At 37.5% G+C, this 14,304-nt stretch overlaps 1 protein-coding gene across 3 annotated transcripts in view; it reads right to left on the reverse strand.

Annotated features, from left to right (window-relative positions):
- Nucleotides 1–3,285: 3,285 nt before the first annotated feature.
- PLAG1 (PLAG1 zinc finger) overlaps nt 3,286–14,304 on the reverse strand; it is a 53,005-nt gene continuing 41,986 nt past the window's right edge. For 2 of the 3 annotated variants that reach the window (XM_034762949.1, XM_034762950.1), the window contains 3 exons: nt 13,459–13,558; nt 10,182–10,540; nt 3,286–9,639 (listed from right to left, as the gene is read on the reverse strand). In XM_034762949.1, the coding sequence (XP_034618840.1) occupies nt 8,376–9,639; nt 10,182–10,423 (1,506 nt within the window). In that variant the 5' untranslated portion in view covers nt 10,424–10,540; nt 13,459–13,558 and the 3' untranslated portion in view covers nt 3,286–8,375. The remainder of the gene's footprint in view (nt 9,640–10,181; nt 10,541–13,458; nt 13,559–14,304) is intronic. The other variant, XM_034762951.1, reaches the window with a different exon arrangement.

Here is a 14,304-nt window from a genome sequence, read left to right on the forward strand (position 1 = left end):
TCCTCTCCACACTCCCAAACCACCCTTTCTATCTCTATGACACTCCACTGCCCCAGGTCCATTTCCCTAGTATTAATCCTCCCACGGCATCCCGTCTTTTCACCTCTCCACTGCTACTTGTCTCAATGTTCAGTATGGTGCAGTGAGGGGAAGAGACATACACATGGAGTGAGTCCAATGACACCTCTCTATTCCTGGTGAGAGAGACGAGAAGACTTACTCCTCACAGCACATTCACTCCTAAGTAAAATGGGTTTTCTCTTGCTTTGTGTGCCTACAGGGGTTAGCTTGGGGCAGGTGGGCGGGGGAGAGGAGGAAGCCTGCGATCCTTGCTGTTCCTGGAGCACTCTGCCTCTCCAGGGCGTTCTTACTCCTATTGGTGTTCCATTTCCAGAGTATCTGTGAGCCAAGGACACTGTCATGTAGAGATGCATCATGTGCCTTTTAAATGACCAGTTTTATTAGCACCTTATTAAAAAACAAACCCCTGTCTGTCTGAAATTTCAAGAAGGCAATGGGGGGAGAAGATACACACAAGCAGCATCGCTGTTGCCCACTAGAGGCCTATGCACTATAAAGACCACCACTGTGCTGTAGCATATGCTACTCCAAAGACATTAATTCTTCTGCCCCCTCTCCTCCCCAAAAATATGGGTAAAAAGTATCACAAGATAAATGCACAAAAAATGCATCGGTCACAGGAAGTCAAAAGCTAGGATGGAAGCTAACACCACACAAGCCTTACAAAGGACAAAATGCACCCAGGCCTTTCACAAGTCATGGCTTCAGTGAGGAATACATGAGAAATGAAGATAACACTGTTGCATCTACTTCGGATCTATGAAGAAAATTGCACTACCTTCTCTGAGGAACCCGGGTACTTATGCTCTAGGACTTGGAGATGGTTGCCACGCTTGCGCTAACTTCTGAGTGACAATGATCAAAGTAGAAGTATGGAGAGAGAATGCCAGAGAGGATTGGCTAGAACTTCTACCACTTTCTTGCATGCTTGTAGCCTCAACATCTCCATCCCCAGTGCTGTTATAAATCTGGGGATGAGGCATCACTGGTTCTTTGCTTAAAGGCTCTGCTCAATTACTATAAGCAAGGGTTAAATCATTTAGCACGCTGTCTCAAACTTTTACATCGCATGGACTGTACTTTATTACCGAGTATCTTGTAGGCCTCCTGCCCATTTATGACAACATAACATTCCTCTGGCAATTGCAATTGGCAACATGGAAAATTAAAAGTACACTTACACCTGACAATAGACTATAGCAACTGAAAATGGAGAAGCCAACATCATGTGACCAGTCAGCTCGCTCTCAGACCATAGTTTTGGAAACGTGTTCTAAATCCTCCCCCCCAAGCAATTTTCTTCATATTGGGGAATCCACGGGAGGGAGGGGGAAAAAAAAAGTGGGCTTTCCCCTCTAGTCACAAGGAAGATAAGGAAGTCACTAGATGTATTGCTAAGAAAGATAGTGAGCCCCCATCTCCTCTCCTCTACCATAGATATTGCCTGCTAAAATAGTCGGGAGTTCCAAGCTACCTTTTAATTTAATATAGCTGAAGTGATAACATCTCTGAGCTTTCCACAGGGGTCACTCAGTAATCCCTTCTCTGTATGTGGGGAAGAAAGAAGACAGCTGAGGGACTCAAAAAATAAAATACATCCCATATCACCAAAGTTGGCAGTGCTAATACTTTGCAGGAACTGAGATGGTGGCTGAACATAGTGCCCATTTGGTACAACACTGCAAGTTAGTATTTACTCCCGCACTCCCCAAGCTAAAAATGAGGACATACTGAAAGGCAGGTGACAAAAAATACCCTCCCCAGCTGAGAGGTCTTTAGCAGTAGGGCCAGGCTCACAGGAGGCATAAAAGGGCTTCAGCATCTGGTTACTCTAAACAGTAATCCCATGATGAAGTAGAACCCTTGGTATCTATCCCCTACCCTTGGAGAAGGTAGCTGGAGCTGCCAGCCAGAGAAGAAGTGATCATGCCATGGGGCCTTTAAAAAATATTATTCTATCATCCATTTTACAATACCAGTCAACCGTCTGGGCCCCACCTGTCCAACCATTTATACATCTTGCTCTATTTCTCTGGCACTGTCAGGTTGGAAAGGAGGACATGTTAGGCCAGCAAGGGTGGAGAATACTAGGTGAGGCACGTGGACAAAGGTTGTTTTTTTTTTTTTTTTTTTTAAATGGGGGAAGGGTGGTTTAGGGGGAAAATGTGTAAAAAAAAAAATGTAACTAATGTGACATTTTGTTTCTATGTTGCCTGTTTAGTTAATTCAGACTGTAAGCTTTTCAGGGAAGAGAACATATCTTTCCATGTATATAGAGCTGGGCCCAGATTCTCATGTGTCTCTTTTGGCACTACTTCACTATAAACAATTCTCCCAAGCAAATGAGGAACCCATGGTACAGAAGTGATTTTTTTTTTTTAAATTGGCACTAGCCAGTGCAGGGGGGAGAGATAAATGTGAGAATGAGGTTAAAAAAAAAAAAACCTCTCTCAAAGTAGGTGAAACATCTACATCCATAGTTCGCAGGAGCAGAATCTCTTTCCAATTCCTTTCTGCCTTTTCTTCTTTTTTCCCCTTAATATGGGAAAGGAAAGCAAAAGCAGGAAATGTAGACAGTGGTGAGGGTTAAGCTATATATTCCCAGAGACATAAACCCAAATACACTGTTGAGAATGGACGGAATATGAATTTAACCCTACTGTCAGGCAACTGTTAGTCGTTTAGCTTCCTAGTAGGTAGTCATAAGTTAGTGGAAGTATCTACTTGGAATGGGAGCAAGGGGAGACAAACGATACACAGCAAGGCAGGAATAGGATTTTGACTGGATTCATAGTACTACCCTCTGCATGCACTAGCAGCTGAGTCACTGACTGTTTTTAGTGAGACCTTAACTGTAGTGACTCATGCATATGTAGTGTTTTGGCCCCACAGAGCTTCCCAGGATGGTTTTTCAAGGAAATGAGCCAACAGTCTTGTTTAAAGCATAATTTCCAATAATTACAAATAGCAAGTGTAAAGTCAACATGAATTGCCTATATTTCTGTCTGATCACGCAACACATCACAATCTCCTGTGTGCTAAGACGTCTCCAACTCACCTGCCAGTTTCTCACAGCAGGCTTCAACATGTAGTGTGGCAGCTTCCTCAATCCTTATTTTCAGTGTAGAGATGCCACTACACTGCAGTGAAAGTAGGATCTCCAAATTTGTCACGTGGCTAAATCATGTACTGCAGATGCCTATGTTTTGTTTTATGAGTCTCTGAATAACTGCCATCCTACCAGTTTTAAATCAGACAACTTGTTAAATCCTTGCAGAATGAAAATAAATGTGTTTAATGTGACAGTTGTAATTTATGATCATTTTCTGAAACCCCACACATGCAACCATGTTTATCTATTAAAATGCCAGCCATACGTTATACATTAACTAAAACCATTCTGTAACTTTATTGATATATTTTGTGGAGTTCACATATTTTTGTACAGCAAACATAACACTGTAGCTGCAGCACTATTGTTTAATAGCAGCAAGGTATATTTTATAATCTGGGTATGTGGACAATAAATAGTCTGTTTCTTTGGATGTGAATGTTTAAAATGAAGTTCTGCTGCAGCTTCATAATGTGATTGCTATTTTACAGAGCTTATACACAAAAATATATATGCAATCTTTTTGTCTATATTTTATACAAATACAACAGTAGTTTGTGAATACATTTTAAAGTACATATACATGATAAGCAATTCAATTTCCCATATCACAGGATAGCAATTTTAAATGCAAGAAACATATACAAATTCAGTCTGGAATGCAGGGGTCGTTTTTTTTTTTTTTTTTTTTCTTTCTATTTTTGACTCAATCTTTATCATTAAAACATTTTAGCATACAAGTCCAAACATTTTTTTCCCCACTAGCCAAAAATATAATTTCAGCAATCCAAGTCAGGTTCACGTGCGTCATCCATTCCCCAATATAGTATTCCCAGTTTTTGTCTAAATTCAAAAAGGGCTCTTAGCAACATACAGTATGTTCTTCACTCCACACCATAGAAAAAGCCCACATTTCATTTTAACTAACAGTCATCCTCTAATTTTGTGAACAAAAATTGGGCTTGTCTGGGTATACATTTGCATGTCCAAGATTTTCCTTTTGCAAGTGCATATGAATACATTGTGGTGTTGTACAAAGTTCATTAATGACAAATTAAGTCACAGTATAAAAATATATCGTATACCTACAGGTCTAGTATAGTCCTTTTTCTAGGGGTAAAAATACATCTGAATGAGACAGAAAGGTTTGTAGCACCATGAGAGGAGTTGTATCCCAAGTTACATTAGCAGCATGATCCAATATAACAATATTGCAGGAGTGTTTCTGAGAAGATAAACATTCATTCTGGTTCAACTGTACCACTGAAGCTTATACTGAAAAGTGTTTACATATGATTAGCAATAGTTCTGTGTCACTTCCAGGGCTAGATAACTGCTATCAAAAAACACTGCCTTCCAACAAAATAAGACACCCTTACTGTATAAGGGCTTTGGGACTTTCCAGATACACTTTTGAACTAGAATGCATTTCTCTATTTTGACTTTCTGTGTAACGTTAAATAGGTGGGGGTTTTAATTGTACACTAGGAGGATTGCAGGATGGGTAGCTGAGTGTCTACACAGTTTATAGCAAAGTACATTTCATAGGCCTTCTATAGACTGAAAAAGTATGTAGAATGAGCTGCTAAACCAGTGTATGAGACAAACAGACATAACTAAGGGTGCAGTCCTGCTTCCCTTTAATTTAATGGTGTAAGATCAGGCCCTATGTTTACTTCAGACAGCAGCATAGCTAAGATAGGATATTTTAAAATTCTATGACAGTTTACCATCCAAAACTCCAGAGTGCACAGTTTATAATTGGTGAGGAACGCATGACTAATTTTTTTTATTGGTGTTAAAAATGGCAGTAGAAGACAGTGTAGTTTGAAACATGTAAACCTAGTAAAAAACCATTGTAAAAGCCTTAAGAAAGACACACTGGTTTTGTGCAATATAGCAAATTGATAAGAAAACACTGTAAAAATGTACCTGTTTAAAATTACGTCTACCATTTTGTACACAAAGCATTATACCAAAGTCCTACATATATGTAATCTAATGGCACTTGAAACAAGTTATAATAAAAGTTTTTATAATAAAAAGCATAACCTGTAAGAAATTTTCTTAAAAAGGTTTAGGGTTTCTTTTTGAAAGTGCTATATCTTGTAATATGTGTAACATAGAGGTTGAACAAGCTTTATTTTAAAAAATATTGGCCTATAATACATGTATAGCTCACTAGGCAAATGATCCTGAAAATATGTACTCTTAACATTCATTATTAGCTTAATAAGCAATCAGCTCTGGCTCATGTTTCAGTCAGTATATGGTTTTTAAAAACCGCTACTGTGAAATTAACAATAAATCACTCTATTCCACAATTTACTACTAAATAAAGCACAAGCAACAAGTACACAAAAATATATGTATTTAAAAAAGACATACTAGAAGTTTAAAAGTTGCACAAAGAGTGGTGCATGATCAGCCAGCCTCCCTCCCTCCCCTCCCCTGAAAAAATAAAATCAACTCGGTAACAAGAAAGTAGGGTTTAAAAACTGACATTTTAATAGTGGCCAATAATAATTCTGCCTAAAATATACTCTAAAGCACTAATGTGTTAATATTGCTTACAGTGTCAATCTGCTTCCACATATTCATACATCCTAGTTCAGTAGCAAACATACATCATGTAGCCACCAACTGAAGCCCTGACTGAATGAGGTTCAATATCTTGTCTGAGGTCCCTATTTCTGAAGTGAAATGTCAATCCCTTTTTACAAAGCTAAGGCACTACCATTAGTAGTAAAGATTCTGATTATATACTAAGAAAATGGATGCTGGCAAAAAAAATTTCAATCAAGTCTAATCAGAACTAAAACTGATAAACAAATGGCACTTTTTCTAAATGCTAGATACACACCACTTCCATCCCCTTAAGTAATGGGATAGGTCTGTCAGAATGTTCTGTGTTGGCAGTTAAGATTAAACTAATTTGCAACACTAACAAGTGGCCTTCCCTGCTGCCAGACTAACAATTCACTGTAGTTCTGAAATTGGTGATATGCATATTCATTTTCCAACAGCTGCGTATATTGACAAACACAACCTAATGGAATTGTCGGTCTCCAATTGCCTTTTCTGGGTGATAAATGTGGCTTATGAAGGGTATGATTCTGTGAGATTCTGTGCACCCAAAACTTTTCAGAAGTTGAAGATGCTCAGTTCCACATACAATATGGCCCATTAAGGGAATGGAATCCATTTATCTTCAGCTCAAACTGGTTAAATAAGATCCAGAATAAAGTAACTTCTTTCCACTTGCTTTTTATCTTATGCTTGCTGGTTTAAACTAGTATTAAAGTGTTTCTGTTCTGTTTATTTTGTGCTCTTTTCACACAATGTTTTTCTTTCCTTAAAATGCTTGGGGTGGAGGGAGGAGGAAGCAATACTGAACACATCATTCAACTAAAGATGTAGGTAAGCAATCTGTTTCATAGAAACTAAAGGAAGCAGTCATGAAGCAGAGCTAAAGTCCACTTTGAGATAATATGCTCCTAAACCCAACATCTAGGAGTAGTTTGCAGAATTTGAAAAGGTATTATCCTTATTAATACATCCTTATTTTAATGCCTTTGGAACACAAATATTTATAAAAACATTATCTTTCAGTAATAAAATTTAAATACATATAAGTATAAAATAGTAAAACTACACCTGCATATTGCTCCTAGAGAAAAAAAGTAGGAGCTAATGATAAAATATTGGGAGCAAAAGCTCCTTTAATGGGAGCAACTTTTGTTTCTGTGAAGTATATTTATTTTAACCACTTAAAACCTTGTATGCATCCTCACTACTGACTGAGTGATACTAATGTATTTCATTTTTATTTTTTAATTCCTTATCCAAAAATGACAAGGAAAATGAATATTAGTATTGAGTTAAAGCAAATCTAGCTTGCTTTTACACATCACAGTTATTTCTCTTTTGGTTATTAGGGGTAGGAGACGTGAGTATATCAGATTAGGTAAAAGTGGTGTAAGCAATATGCTTTTACTTCACTCCTAAGAGTCCTGTCTTTAAACCTTGGCAATGGGCAAAAAGTCCCTAGCCAAGTACCCAGGTGTAGTAAGTGTGATTAACATTTAACTTGTCGCTTAGGAGGACATAACACCACGTCACACAACTGAAAAGATCCACTCCACTTTAAAAAATGAAAACTGATATCTGCAAATTTACATTCACTCTCTGACTGCACACTCACATTGAACTGACACTAGGTATAAAACTTCTGGCTGGACTTGACCCACACTTTGGCTGTGGCAGCTGGGAAAGACTGATGCCTACAGATGTGAATATAAAATCTGAAGACTCCTATGCAGTACTCTTTCTATACTACTAAAAAGAAAAACAGCAAGTTAAGAATTAAATCAAAAATGGTGACAAAATATTCTGCACTACTAAATTACAACACTCCTATATTTCAGGGTCAGCCATTAATTTTGCCTCTTTTCCCTTCACCAGAGTCACAAAAGCACAAAACAGTTCCAATTTCAACTTGACACATTGGCCAATTAAGCAAGAATAATTTCGATGAGTAATTAAGTTAAATTGCTTCTTATCCAATCTTGATACAGGCGGCAACAATTTAAGCCAGAAAATAGTAAGTTCTTAATACCTTTCATAATGACTAAGTCAAAATGAAAAGTATGTATACATTTCAACAAGGAAGTTTGAATTCTATACTAATTAAAAAAAAAAATTATGTCAGATTATGGACCAGATAAGATACCACCATTTAGTTCATTTGAAGATCTTCAGGAAGCTGTGTGTAAAATTAAAAACTAGGATTCTATTACAAAATGCACAAAATGTAAAACGGTCGAGCTACCATTTACTTGACAAAACAGAACAACTGATACATTTGAAAAAAGTTTTAGACAAGGGGTGTGTGTGTCAAAGTTTAGTAGGAATTGCTTTCTATTATTTTTTTATCAGTGTGTCAATTGGCAGTGAAAATTCAAACAATACATTGAGACTTTTTTTAAAAACCAAAGTAAACACAGTTGAGAATAAAACACTTTCAAAACATGTAAAAGTTAATTTAAATTTCTTACTGGCTTCATGAGATTGGTACTGTACAAAAGCAGAGGATTTGTAATGTCTTATAGTAGGCACTAAGTTAAAAATGATTACCTAAGGCATTTCTACAAATAGACAGTAAAAGCCAGTTTTGTACATCCTATTGGAAAGCTTGATGAAAACGTGGTAGGGTGGTGGTTGTGCTTAGACTACTTGCGAAAGCTGCTGACAATGAGTGCAGGGACCCAAGACCTATACTATTGCTAGGATCGTGAGGATCCTGTGTTTGTGGTGGAAGTTGAGCCATTGAAGAATGTGCCTCCTCCTGTGTATAACTCATTCCAAGATTTCCCACTGAAACAGAAGGGTTATAGGGAGGGCCATTTACTGGTATGAAGTTGAACAACTGAGAAAAGTCCAACGGTTGGGTATTTAGAGGTTCACTAATGGAAACAGAGCTTTTAGAAAGGGAAACCTCCCCAGATCCATCATCTAGTGGCCCTACTTGAGGATCCAACCTTAATTTAGATGAAGATGCTTGAGAATCCTGGGATGAAGACGGTATACCACTTTGCAACTCCATTAAGTAACTTTCAATTTCCCCTTTCAATGGCTGTTCTTTTTCAGGCATAGAAATTGCATATGAGGTAGAACTGAGTGGATATTTCAAAGATAGCTGGTGAGACGGGTGGACAGACTCCATATCTATTGGACAAGGCATTCCCAAGGGTAATGATGTGGTGACCATTTGGTGTGCAGATGCAGAACTCTGCATGGACTGAATTTGAGTGTTGTAGAGATTCAATTGCAAAGTGTTTGTAAATGGCTTTGATGTCAGCTCACTGGAAGGTAAAGACATCACTGGAAGCAGCTCATCCTTTATAGGCACAGAAACATTGCAGGTAAAGGGATCTAGAAGGTCCATTGGCTCTGTTTTGACCTTCAAAAGTTCTTGGTTGTGACTTTTCTTCATATGGCGTGTTAGGTGATCTTTCCGCCCGAATCTCTGTGCACAATACTGACAGAGGAAGTCCTTTCTTCCAGTGTGCACTACCATGTGTCTACGGACATCCTTTCGGGTGTAGAACCGACGATCACAGTGTTCACACTGGTGCTTTTTCTCCTTTACTCCACCCGATGACTTGCCTGCATGAGTTTTTAGATGCTCCAGCAGCACTCCCGTGCTTTCAAATGTCTGCAAACATACCTTACAGGTGAGATCACCACTTGTTGCAGCATGCAAAGCCAGGTGACGCTTAAACCCAAGCTTGGTATTGTAGTTCTTTCCACATTCTTCACACTTAAAGGCCTCTTTGTTGGGATTGTGTGTATGTAGGTGATTCTTTAGGTGATCTTTTCGGTGAAACATTTTCTCACAATAATTACACTTGTGGGTTTTCTCAGGAGAATGAGTAGCCATATGCCTTTAAACACAGATATATTCTGTAAGTAATTATTTTGATCAAAAAGTACAAGTGTTCATTTTTTTAATGGCAGCTAAATACTACACTAACGTTTCTTCACAACAGAATCTTTTTTAGCTGACAGCAGGACACTACAAAGACAGTTTGACAAATTTAAATATAGCAAAACATGAACATTACATTTAAATTGACACTTTAGATTTTGGTGGTTTTAGCTACTGAAACAGGGATATGGGCAAGTATGAAAGTACTTGTGTAAATGTCCATAGCCAAAATTCTCAGTCCATACACTTTTCTTGTGGCACCTCTTTATACAAATGAAAATTCTATTCTCATTTATAAAAACAAACCCAAAAACATTAGCTGGTAAACTTACATACTGTAATTTAGAATTCTAGAAACAAACCAATGTCTACTTTAATTAACATTTCCTCTCTGCAAATCAGCTGAAAAATGTGTACACAAATATATACTTTTACAAGGCTTAAAATGGCCAACATAAAATAGATAATATAATCTGAAAGATAAATAGAGTTTAATACCTTAGTAATTTGTACTTAGAAACAAAGGCCTTGGTGCAGTCTTGTTGTGTGCACTTGTAGGGCCTCTCTCCTGTGTGAGAGTATGAGTGAACCTTTAATTTCTCAACACTGTTAAAGGCCTTGTCACACAGTTGGCAAGGAAAGTTTTTTCTTGGTTTGGTTTCACCACGCTTACGTTTCCCTGAAGGGACTTTCTGGGTATCTCTTACTTCTGACAAATCACCAGGAATGACAGTGGCCATCGCAGCCTAAACCAGGCCTTCTTGTTGGACACTTGGGAATTGCCCAACTCCACTAAATGATTTAGCTTTAGATGGCTTCTCAAGTTTCATGTGGTCGTAAAAGAAAGCAAAAGGGGACTGGAAAAAAAAATAAGAAACAACTAGTTTGTAACTAAACTTAATTTTGAAGTTTACTTGCTATGTGATGCTTCTGAATAAAACTTAATAAAATTAGGTTCAGCTGGTCTAATGTAATACCTGTTGGCTTCTTTATGCTATTTGTCACAAATCTTAAAATGCATTGCTCAGGATGAATAGATCCACATGTGCCCTGACACTACACCTTGTAACTTTTCCTTAGGGCACTGATGGAGAATAGCAATGTTTCAGAAAGATTACCGAACGCATCAAAAATAACTTTACTCAAAACTATACAGATAAAGCTGACTTTTGGCAGCTGCAGATTTCGCAAGGGATTAAATTGTACTTGTGTATATATAAATAAAGTATACACAATGTTCCAGTTAATGCCTAGTGAAATTTTCCTGCAACTGTATACTGTACTAAGTCAAAATTGATATGGATAAAGATATCTATAAATTAGTCTTTTTTCAGCTCGACAGTGGAAATATCCATCCTCCCCAAACAATTCCTACATCATAAAATAGAGAAAATGTTGAGAGTTAGATTAGATCAAGATGGAAACACTTATTCATTCATTCTAGAAGGATCACAATCTAGCTTGAGGTGTTAAGATCTGTGAAATACATGAGAAACCCACTCAGGAGGAGGTCTATCCCACTGAAATTGTCTGTTGGAAAGAGTAGCTCTGAATTCTTAATCTGGCAATACACGGTAGCAACTGATCTTTGGTGATCTCACAGTATTTTATAATCTTTTATTGCCAAAAGTACTACAGCACTATTTTAAACATCAAAACTCAACTGCAATTTGAAATACCAAAGGATCCAGTGTGACATAGATCAAAAGCTAGATCTACAACAGCATGGTAAAAGGCAGCATGAGAGAAACAGAATGAATGACAGAGTTCAATATAAAAGGTAGGCAGGATTTGAAGGAGTTGAATTTGGCATTTCTATCGCAATGAGTAATTTCCAGTTTTTGAAAATCCAATGCACAAGCACCATCAGCTCAGGAATTCTGGCTGAGCAACTGTTCTAGATGCAGTTTTGCCAGAGACACCAGAGGTCGGTGTCAGTAGCCTGAGCTGATGGTTTTGAAGTGCAGCTCTCTGTTGGCATTGGAGGGCACTATTCCCAAGCTTGCTGCCTCCTTCAGTATCTCAGCTCCCTGCTGTGTGCTTCTGCATGCTTGTAGCTTAAAAGAAGCAGCTGTTGGGACAGGTGGGGAAGAGCAGCCAGGAGTCAGGCAAAGAGCACCAGGCAACAGCTGCTCCAAGCTAATGCCACCTCCCCTAGTGAACAAAATGAACTGTCCCTAGCTGGCGGTGAAGGGAGGATAGCTAGCTTCCAAGGCAGCCTGTCCCCTGGATCAGCTGTCCTCTCCTCCCCATTGCAGCTGGGCTTCTGTTTAGGGGACAATAAGGTAGCAAACATTGCTTGGAAAAGGGACTTAAGAACAATCCCTAAGTGAAATGGGGTTTCAGCTTGAAGAGAAAAGCAGAAGCACCTTACAAGTGTCCAGACATACCACTTCGGAGAGCTGGAGAGTGTCTGAAGGAAAGTCTCTCTTCGGTTGGCCAGGAGGAAAAGAGAGAAAGGGTCCTCCTTAAAATGTGTGTTCATTTTATGTACATTTCAGATTGAATTTTAAACCGAAAATGCATTGAGTGTGTCTGCATAAGCCTCCTCTCTTACAGGGTAAAACCATTAATTGACAGACCAAGGTATTATTCTATTTTTTAAATCTCATGATATTTTTGCTGCTATGCTTTTTTTAAATTTGAAGGATTAGCAACACTGCAACCTTAAAGCATCAGACTGAAAGTTTATTATAAAGCTGTATCAGTGGTTAACAACAGCATTTTTTTAAGTTAACCAGTGACAGAAGAGCGGTGTCTTGAAGAACAGTGATTCTTCAAGAGTTGCCTCCATACGTTCACACTCATGAGATGGGAGCATGGGGAACCAATTCCTGAGTGGGAACGTACATAGGCATCAAAGAAGAAGCTTAGTTTCAGCCCTCCTCCCCTATCAAGTGATGAAATGAATCAGTCAATGGAAACTTGAGGCCAAATTCTTCTTCACTTACATAAGGGTAAAAGCCCAGACCAATTTTTCCATGACTTAACTGAGTTATTTCTGATTTATACTGATATGAGAGGAGGATCTGGCCCAGCAACTTTAAAGTTAAGTTAAATTTGTGGACAAAAACATTTACCAAAGTCCCTTTTAATCAGAATTTGAGAAATAAAATTAAACTAACTTCACTGCAACTGAAGTCTCTGATCCTCTATATGTACTATATTTCCCCCCCCTTCAAAGCCTCCAGTTCTCTAACTTCTGTCTCAAAAATAAATCACAGAATGCTGAAAAGGATCAAGCCGAGTTAATAATGTTTAATTTCCCTATGATCCAAACAAATGAAGATGATTTTGAATTCATTGTGCTCAAAAACGTACCCAAATATGCATTGTTAAAACAAATTAAGAGTGGATTTGATCCTATGATTATGATAGTGATTCGTTTAAAAATGTTGTTCTGATTGCTATTCCTAGGGTATTTTCAATAGTTAATGAAGAACTTCAGAATTATCTTTCAATATAAAAAAAAATTCCACTTTTCACCTGTGGATGTATAGACTGAACAATGAAGACAAAGCTTAAAAACACTGATGCTCAAATATTACATTTTCCGAAGACCAGCTGAACGAATTTTATATGAGTAAAAACGCCTGTTTGTGACTCAACATATCACTTAAAATTCTCACTCTCATTGGTGCTTTCACAACTGTAGGATGAATGATGATATACACTATAAAAATCTACAGCATTACATACATCATACATTTTATACCATTTTAAAAGAAGTGCATACTTAAAAATGAATTATGGTAGCCTTTGTTTTAATGCACACCTGATGGTAGCCCAGTAAACTCCTCAGATTTTGGTCTTAACCAGTTCCGCTGACTCTTCTTGGAGGAAACCAGAATCCAGTACTTCCCATTTTTGCTGGTCTGAAAAACAAAGAAAGAAAGAACGAACTAGACTTTAGTGAAACCAATATATTCAGAAAGGCGGAGGGGCGGGAAGAGGGACGAAAGGGGAGCAGGTGGTATAGAAAGGGAAAATTAAAGCGGTAGAGAAATAGCCCAAATATAGAATATGAGCTAATGCTGATTAAAATTGAATGGATTTACTGCGTAAGAAGTATCAATTAATGACTAAAACTTACATAAGTTCACTTATAGAACTTCAGTTAGTTCTGCATTTGGTAGAAACAATAAAAAGAAAAGATTACGTATCAGCAAAGGATTTATCTAAAAAGTAAGAGACTACTATGTATGAATGATTTAGAAATTAAATAAATCCCTTAAATATTGGGCCCCGTCTTAAAATCCTCACACAGTACTAATCTTTTAAACAAACAAACAAACAAAACAAGCTATCTAAGAAAGGACTTCTGGATGGGCCCAACATTGCAAGAATGTAACCCTTTCATCCTGCTTAATTATACAGGAAATATCATCTGCTTAGAAGTTGATCTGCAAAGGGAGGAAAAAAATAACTCATTCTCTTTTTTGCTTCTTTATGGTGTATATAAATAAGTCATGACTTTTTCCTAGGGATGTCAAGCAATTAAAAAAATTAATCGCAATTAAATGCTCAATTAAATGCATTTTTAAACAATAATAGAATACCATTTTATTAAATATTTTTGGATGTTTTCTACATTTTCAAAGATATTTATTTCAATTACAAC

The sequence above is a fragment of the Trachemys scripta genome, chromosome 2 (genome assembly GCF_013100865.1).
Source record: "Trachemys scripta elegans isolate TJP31775 chromosome 2, CAS_Tse_1.0, whole genome shotgun sequence".
Lineage (NCBI taxonomy): Eukaryota > Metazoa > Chordata > Testudines > Emydidae > Trachemys > Trachemys scripta.